At 42.0% G+C, this 9,137-nt stretch overlaps 1 protein-coding gene across 3 annotated transcripts; it reads right to left on the reverse strand.

Annotated features, from left to right (window-relative positions):
* Nucleotides 1-1,059: 1,059 nt before the first annotated feature.
* On the reverse strand, nucleotides 1,060-3,429 carry LOC134662259 (uncharacterized). 3 transcript variants are annotated; one of them, XM_063518502.1, is made up of 2 exons: nucleotides 1,284-3,429; nucleotides 1,060-1,232 (listed from the first exon to the last, which is right to left on the reverse strand). In XM_063518502.1, exons 1-2 carry the CDS (start codon nucleotides 3,316-3,318, stop codon nucleotides 1,117-1,119), a joined length of 2,151 nt encoding a protein of 716 aa, XP_063374572.1. In that variant the 5' UTR covers nucleotides 3,319-3,429; the 3' UTR covers nucleotides 1,060-1,116. The 3 variants fall into 3 exon arrangements, with proteins under 3 accessions (XP_063374572.1, XP_063374573.1, XP_063374571.1); XM_063518503.1 differs by having other exon boundaries at nucleotides 1,060-1,205; nucleotides 1,284-3,428; XM_063518501.1 differs by having other exon boundaries at nucleotides 1,060-3,429.
* Between the last annotated feature and the right edge of the window lie 5,708 nt (nucleotides 3,430-9,137).

Raw genomic sequence — 9,137 nt, forward strand, 5'->3', positions numbered from 1 at the left:
ATTAAAATGCTTTTTATTTCATTAAGTAACAGGAATTAAGAAATACTCCTTTATCATAAATCAGATGGTCCTTTATTACTGACGTTGTTAATATAAACTTATAAACAAGGATTGGTAACTATTCGCAATTCACGCCAAATTAGGTATTAGAAAACTTATAATTGTATTGTACAGACGTTTTGAACGTATCTTTGCATTCTTAGACTTCTTAGTCACATACTTAAAATGGAGGTACCGTAAACTGTGGTTAGTTTGATTCGTGGGGTAACATTGACCATCGATTTTTAAACTACATATAAGGAATCCGTTTCTGAACACTTTTATAACCTATTTCTTTAAAGCATGCCAACCAGTCCAACCACATCATAATTTTTTTAAGTTGGCGTTCGAAAATCAACTCTATTTATCAAAAATCGATGATCAATGTTACACCGCGAATCAAAGTAACCCCATTTTGCCTGAGTATTTTTGTTACTTTTAAGCTTGCTTGTAGTTCTGTTGACCTTCCAGCCTAGCTTGCCGTGAAATGCATGCAAGATTCCAATGTATATAATACCTTATAAACTATAACACTTTTCGTTACAATAATCTACTGTCAGATCACAGTCATCATCATTGACTCGCAACTCGCAACAAGAGATAAACAAAAATAAACAATATAATATTACTAACTGACAATACTTAAGCCTTTGGCTTATTTTCAGTCTAGGAAAAAAAACAATTACAACTAGGTATAGTAATATTAAAGAGGGGTGGATAGTAGTAGTAGTGGGTAGATTGGTATCGTCTTGGGTCGTCCCAATCTGCTTTCGTCACTCATTTTACATTGAAAGCCACTGACGATTGTGACGAATGTAGAATGGGTGACGAAAGCAGAATAGGACATTTAAGAACTTGACGAAAAACGCATGGGACGACCCAATATGATACCGGTAGATCTTGAGAGATCTTAAAACTTTTTTGTAGTCTAGCATGGAAGACTGAACATTTTGTAACTTATTTCGATTTTGTCTTTACTTTCCCTTAAATCTCTAAACTTCAGCATAACTGTTATGCTGTAAGAATAGCTATTATTTTTGAAACCCTCAGTAACAGTCATAAAATTGAGAAGGGAGACTAATATCTGTCTCGTCTCCCTCCATATCCACCGCCACCTCCGCCGTAACCACCATCGCGGCTACCTCCGCCGTAACCACCCTCACGGCCTCCTCCTCCGTAACCACCCTCGCGGCCTCCTCCGTAACCACCATCGCGGCCTCCTCCTCCATACCCACCATCGCGACCGCCGCCGCCGTAGCCACCATCGCGGCCGCCCCCGCCATAACCTCCTCCACGACCTCCACGACCACGTCCGCCGCCGCGGCCCCCACGCCCGCCTCCTTCAGCGTCGCGACGCAACTTCATGGCTTCAAACCTCTGTGCCATTTGCTCCAATTCATCAGGAACTTCCTGATTAGCTTCCTCAAGAATTTTGATCAATTCCCTTGCATGTGCCCAATCATTCCTCGCTATCAATGACAGTGAAATGCCTGTCTTTCCTGCCCGACCAGTCCTGCCTACCCTGTGCACGTACTCTTCGATGTGACGCGGAAAATCCAAGTTAATGACATGAGTGAGGTCCTTGATATCTATTCCTCTGGAAGCAACATCAGTGGCAATTAAAATGTTTACTGTCCCATCAACCATTTCTTCTAATGCCGCTTCACGATCACTCTGGTCCCTGTCTCCATGCAACGCTTGGCAACTAATGTTTCTTATTGCCAGTTCTGTAGAAATGTGGTTTGCTGTTGCCTTCTTACCACAGAATACAATCACCTTGTCCGTAGGCTCCATGTTGTTTAAGAAATCTAGAAGATATTGCTCTTTGTCATCTTCCTCAACAAATACAACTTTTTGTGTTACTGTATGGACAGCGGCAAGATCTAGTGATCCCACATTAACCTGGATAGGGTCCTGCATATAGGACTCTGCTAAGCGCCGCACACCTGTGGGCCAGGTGGCCGAGGTCATTACTGTCTGGCGGTCAGGTCTGACATCAAACAAGGATTTTCTGATCTGAGGTTCAAAGCCCATGTCTAACATTCTGTCAGCCTCATCAAGGACAATGTATGAGAAGTTTATGATGTTCAAGTGCCTAGCCATTATAAGGTCATTCAATCGTCCAGGAGTAGCAATAACAATGTCTACACCTTTGGACACTACTTTGATTTGTTCTTTACGATCTCCTCCTCCATACAAGCACACTGACTTAATGCCTCGGTAATGATACTTGGATGCCTCTTTGTCAATCTGTAATGCTAACTCCCTGGTCGGAGCTAATATAAGGACTGATGGGCCTTCTCGCTCTTCTCTTGGGATAGTCTGACCTTCTATATGTATTAGAGCTGGCAGAAGGAAAGCTAATGTCTTGCCAGTACCGGTTTGAGCAATGCCTATTAAATCATCACCTCTTAGAAGAACTGGCCAAGCTTGGCTTTGAATTGGAGAGGGTTGCTTAAAGCCCTGCTTATAAATTTCCTCCAGAATCTCAGGGTAGTGCTGGAATGCTTGTTCAAATGTCAGAACTGGGTTAGGAATAGGCCTTAAACCAGGTTTGTCATCAAAAGTTCTCTTTACTTGAATATCATGGTTTGCTTTACGCCAACGACTAACTTCAGCAGGGGGCATTGCAGCTACTTGAGGATCTTCCTTGTAGAAATCTTTGACAATAGGCGGTAGCTTGCTCCATCGCTCCTTCTGACTCTCTTCATAAAACGAATTCAACTTGGACCAGTCAATAACTTCCACACCATTTTCATTGGTTTTTAGGAACTCGCCAGACTGATTACTGCTGTTACTGGTGTTCAAATCTCGTGATCCAGCAGGCTTATACTCTTTGACAAGATCTTGAATCATGTCCTCAACCTTTGCGATAGCCTCATCAGTACCCGTCAGGGTGATTTCAGTTTCGTCGCCGCTAGTATCTCCGATTTTGACTTTAGCCTCAGAATCATATTCCAGATCTTTGATTTTAGACCCGCCTTTACCGATTACGCGACCGATCTTTGAGGAAGGGACTGAAATTACTTTTCTGTTACCTTCATCTTGTCGTGAAAAATTCCGGCGATCTCCGTTACGCCGGTCGCCGCCATCGCGACGATCTCTATTGTCGCGTCGGCCCTCGTAGCTAGTAGTCTGAGGGCCACGTGCTCTCCAATTGGAATCGGTACTGCGTCCTCTGCCTCGGCCACCTCCTCTTGGACGGCTGTCGTATCCTGAAGATATGGGTGCTGAGGCCATCGCCACGACCGGTTCATCTTGCCATTCGTCGTCTGCCATTTTAGTTTTATAAATAAATCAAACCTTTAGAGTACTCGTATAATTTCACTTATTAATTCTATCAGGTAGGCGCGTCTAGCAAGTCTATACTAACGTTACTAACATAACATGTTAATAACTAAACTTAAAAGACATGCTTTTATTTTCAGGTCGAAATTTGTTATGAACATAGACAATTTAACAGTGAAATATTTTTTTAATTCATGTCGTGCGGGCATTCATATATATAGTCCGTCAACCAAATCTTGTCAGTAGCAATGTAAAGCAAACTAAAGTAGGGCAACACTCAAAGAGCAGTATTGCGCTAAGAAAAGCAGCAATGTACATCGAACCAAAATATTTTTTTTCCGCTGAGCGCGCCCTGCGTACTTCAATTCAAATTGTCACACGCGGTTTATTGAAAAAATTTGAAACATGGACGGACAATTTAAAAGCGATGTTAAAACAATGTTAATCAAAATGATGAACAAATTTGAAGATATCAAAAACATCTCCCTATCGTAGTGCTTATATTCTCTTTGTTCCCTATCTATGTCTTCTAAGTTTATTATTATTCAGAGCCCACTGTGTCCCACTGCTGGGCAAAGGCCTCCCCCCTCTTCCTCCACTCGTCTCTATTTAGTGCAATATCTGGCCAGCCTCTCAAGAAGGAGTCCAAGTTATCCCGCCATCGCCGACGAGGCCTGCCGGCTCCCCGGTTAGACTCGTGGGGCTCCCACTCTGTGGTTAACTTGGCCCACAAGTCGTCAGGCATTCGGCAGACATGACCAGCCCAGTCCCATTTTAACTTAGCCGCTTTCCGAGCTACGTCCATGATAATTAGATAGTGCATATATTTGTTATTTACAATATAATATGCCACTTGTTAATGTAAATTAGTGTACTCTTCTATTTTTTTGATTGGTATATATTGTACAATATACATATTAAAAATAAAACAACTGATATTTGGGTGTTTATTTAATTTAAAGGTAAATAAGATAAGGGTCACTTTAGCTTACACTATAATTCAGGTCATTAATTGAAAAAATATAATGAAGTTACCAATGTTACTCTGTAGTAATCTATTGCATCTTAAGCATAAAACAGATTTGTTTCAAAATGTGTAATTTAAGTTACTACTACTAGTGCTTCATATGCACGCTGCATAAATTATTTTCTTTTATTGAACAAACAGGTACGTACAGCGACTTAAAACTTCTTTTAAAGTAATTGAACAAACAGGTATGTACAGCGACTTAAAACTTCTTTTAAATAGATACATCCCTACTTCAGCAAGTATAAACTAGGATTTTCCATAGGTACATATGTGCAGTAACTGAGTACATGAATCAAATCAGCCTGCATAATCTATTTTCTTGATGATTAACATAATGACAACTTTTACAAGAATAATCTGTTCCATTGCTCTCAATATTTTTGTTACATTTTTAAATAATAAGTTTATTTTTCGACTTGGTTGCGTTGTACACGTACATAAACCGCCATAGGTAAGTATTGTCTGAAGAGATACTACCTACTACGAACGCCTTATATTGGGCAAGATTTAATCCTGCAACAAACGTGTATGGATTAGGTACATATTGCGAAAGAACGGCGATATAATCAAGGCTCTTAATACTGTTTAAAAGGTTTACCTTTGTAAATAGTCACAACTGATTGCTGAAAATATTAGACATGTGGGCCTATGGACGGTTTCCAGGACACAATTTATGGTCTTGCTGGATAGATTTAGGCATACGTTTTAATTTTATTTATGCCTTTTAACCCTAAAACAAAAAAACTGGACATAATCATAAAAGTTCGAAAGAGTTCTTCCAGTACTTGTCATAGCCTCAATTTTTAGTAATGTTTACCATCAACGAGCATGATTGTACATTGTAGGCCCCTTAGCTTTGCTTATTCTTATTTAATGTATTGGTATTTAATGGTGGCAGCATAAATATCTCTTGAAACAGAAACGATTCAGAATGAAAACCAAATGAAAACAAATAAGGTGACGGCTGTCATTCACGATCCACATTCCACAGATAAAACACAGATGACACGCGTTTTGGAATTATTTAAACACAGTGTTGCTAACCCGCGATTTTTCAAATTTGCCGCCTTTTACTACTGACAAGATTTGGTTGACGGACTTTATATTAAAGCCGGCTTCCCACGGCTCGTTTTTTCACAGTTCTGACCGTGCCTCTACAGGCCTAAGATCGTGGGAACGGTCGCACCCGACGAGGCCTGTCGTCACCCGTCCGATCCGTCGGGAGTCGGTAACTTCAAAGGCGCGTCGTGGCGCGGCGCGACGGTGCCTGTAGGGGCGCGTCTGCGTCGGTTCATTTCACCTGGGACAGCGCACAGGCCTCGTCGGATGCGACCATTCCCACGATCTGTCGGCCTGTAGAGGCGCGGTCAGATCTGTGAAAAAACGGGCCGTGGGAAGCCGGCTTAATCAACCGCACAGGCATCCACAGGCGTGGCGCGGTCCGGCCTGGCCTGTAATAAACACGGGCCGTGGGAAGCCGGCTTGATCTGTTCTCACGAGCGTTAAAAAAGCGCCAGCAGTTGGCTGTCAAGTGACAATTTTTGGTGTCAATCGTCATGGCTGTGCTGCTTGGAGGATACAACTAAACGGAGTAGCCATTAACATGCTTTCCCCTCTGTCGAAAATAGGCGGCCAACGGTCATACACAATGTATGGACTGACGTTTATCTGACATGGCTATTTTTACGTTATGCATACATTTGACTTTCCCCTCCCCCGCAAAAATCGGCAGACTGTTTTGTACAGAAAATTACAGACATGGCGTCTCCGTTTGATTATATCCTCCAAGCTGTGCTGAGATGTGTACGTGGCAGTACGACTCACAAGTGATTTTTAAGCGTTCATATGAACACAAATATTAGAAACGGTAAAAAACCGCCAAGGTCGGGTTTTAACGCGACGCTTTTTAAGCTCTTGTGCGAATGGGGCCTTACACTCGCGTCTCGTCTCGTGGCTCGTAGTGATAAATCGCAGTAGCTATAGAGCCCTTGATGTACTCCGTTCTACATTGTCTCTGCTTCTGTTTTGCATGTGTTTCGCACTCACACACCAACACACGTACACGAACACACACAACTACACTACGCTAGAAAGCAGGATAGATACATGGCGTTGGCTTTGTAGTATTGCGTTGCGTTCTCAGAGAAATAAACCAATAGGAGTCGCCATGAACAGGCGTTCCCCTCTGCCAAAAGTCGGCGGCCGCCGGTCAAGGACGTTATATAAAGCTAGTTGCCATACGTCATACGCATACGCCATTCAGCAAACGTCAGTCTACTCAGTCTAAGCGGAATGATATAGCCGTTTAGACTAGTGTCCGATCGAAGGTTCGGTTTCGGTTTCGGTTTCGGCCAGTTTCGGCCAAAAAATCATGTTTCGGCCGTAGTTTCGGTTTCGGCCAAAAAACGGCCGAACCTTTCGGCCGGGCCGAAACATACGCAATGGTACTTCGTTCTATGAAACTGAACTATGTGACAAAGACCCACAATACCCACGTTGGTTGATATTTACCAAAGTTCCGAAAAACTCATTTGTATGAGCCGGGGTCTGTAGTGTTTGTACCTGCGACCTTTGGATTGAAAGTCGCACGCTCTTACTCACCGCCAGGCCACCAGTGCTCAAGGGAATAATAAGAAAACTATTGAAATAAAAATAAATGTGGATTATTTGTGTAATATTACTCGTTAGCGGTTTAGGTATAAGGTATAAGTAAGTAAATGTTTTGACAAATTGATTTTAATTTCAGACACATAAGTCAAGAAATAAAGACATTAGAAGTAGAACCGTTTAATGGTGATTTTAAGACCAAACTTTGCAATTATTTTCTATCGAGCATCGAGCCGATGTCGTTCAATCATGTATCGAATGCGGCCACGGTCTTAAAATATAATAAATATTTATTAACAAATTGCTTTACTAAATCAAATAGTTTTTCTTAAAAGGGGCTACCTGCGGTTTTCATCGATTTTTGACAAGTTTTGAATCCTATCTCCTACTTTTGCACTACAGATAGATTTTTATAAGACAAACGGCTATCGGTTCTTCAATCTTTATCTCCATTATTGTCTACCGGATTTTGAAAGAAATTGATACTATTTTATGATTTTTTTAAACATTGTCTAAAAGAACACTTTTTTCGTATCTAGATTGCTGTGAAGGATATTACTTATACGAAATCTACTTACATATTTGGGTTCGTCTTTGACGTGTCGTAAAACGGTCTAGGGCTTTAATTTTAAACGAATTAACACAAAAGTTATGGCCAGAAAACCAGTTTTTTGGCCTTAAATTGTTCAACTTTGATGCCAAATATCTCGAAGACAATGAACTTTGAAGTAAATATGGAATACTATATTGCTTAAAGCCGTTGCTGTTAATATGATAAGCTACAAAAAACATAAGACAACTAAGGGATTCAGATCGAAGGTCATTGGCGTGGCGGAGCCCCTTAAGTAACATCAATTTCAAGGACATTGGGTGTTGACAGCCCCTTAATATGAGTTTAAAAGCGGTTTTATGAAATTTTTTCAACGATTTTAACAAGTCTTCAAAAGTTTCGGTTTCGGTTTCGGCCGAAACTAGAGCCAAAGCCGAACATTCGGTTTCGGTTTCGGCAAAAAAACATGTTTCGGTCGGACACTAGTTTAGACTCGCGGCTCGCGGCTCGGCTCGCGGCGCGTCTCGTGGCTCGTCTCGAGCGCGTAAGCCCGTCGAGCTAATGATTACACTCTCGCCTCGTGGCTCGGCTTGTGGCTCGTCCCGTGGCTCGTAAACTCGTCGAGCTAATATATTTTAAACACTAACACAGGGCTGCCAGTACATAATTTTTTATTATACGATCCAGTGCGTGCAATTATACGAAATTCGATTGCATAATACGAAAACACAATTAAAAAAAAATCGATTAATATTAAATCGATATTTTAAAAACTGGAGTCTTACCGCAAAGACCGAAATTCGAAAATTGCGGGGGTCTTTATCTTTTACTCCTATGAAGGCGTAATAAGAGTGACAGAGAGGGACGCCCGCAATTTGCGATCTTCGATTTTCATCCATTTCCATTCGATTTTCCATTAATTGTATAACAGTATCGACACACTGTTTTTAGAAGTAAGTATTGTCAGTAGTTTGACATCGGTGTTTTTTTTTCGTATCCAATTATACCGATTGACCACCTATACGTAATAGATACGAAAAATATTCTATTATACGAATTTCGTATCCAATTCTACGATCTGGCAGCCCTGCACTAACAGCACGGCATAAGGTTTCTAAAGATCGGTTTTCCTAGGATAGCGGTGCCGTCATATAGCGGCCGTCTCCATACTAAATAATACGGCTAAATATGGATGTCGTAGTATTTGTATGGAGACGGCCGCTATATGACGGCACCGCTATCGGAGGAAACCAAAGCTTAACCGAATGACAAGCCGAACGCGAGTGTGAACGCATCCGCGCGTCCCGCGCGGGTCCCTTTGGCTCGTGCCCAAAAAACCGCTCCTCCACGCGAGCCAGGCGAGCGCGAGACGAGCCACGAGCCCACCGCTTACACTCGCGTCTCGTGACGCGGCTCGCGGCTCGGCTCGTGGCTCGCGCGAGAATGTAAACCGTTTTCAAAAAATACATTAGTGTTTACATTATTTGTTTGCGTTCCTCGCCCCCCGCGCCGAAAACGGCAGAATTTTTCAAATAGAAATTAGTGCGCGTTTCGTCTCCATATTGGTTTATTACTCCGAGGTTGCGTTGCATTGCACTTCTCTTCTTCACACACAGTGACACA

This window comes from Cydia amplana, chromosome 1 (genome assembly GCF_948474715.1).
Source record: "Cydia amplana chromosome 1, ilCydAmpl1.1, whole genome shotgun sequence".
NCBI lineage: Eukaryota > Metazoa > Arthropoda > Insecta > Lepidoptera > Tortricidae > Cydia > Cydia amplana.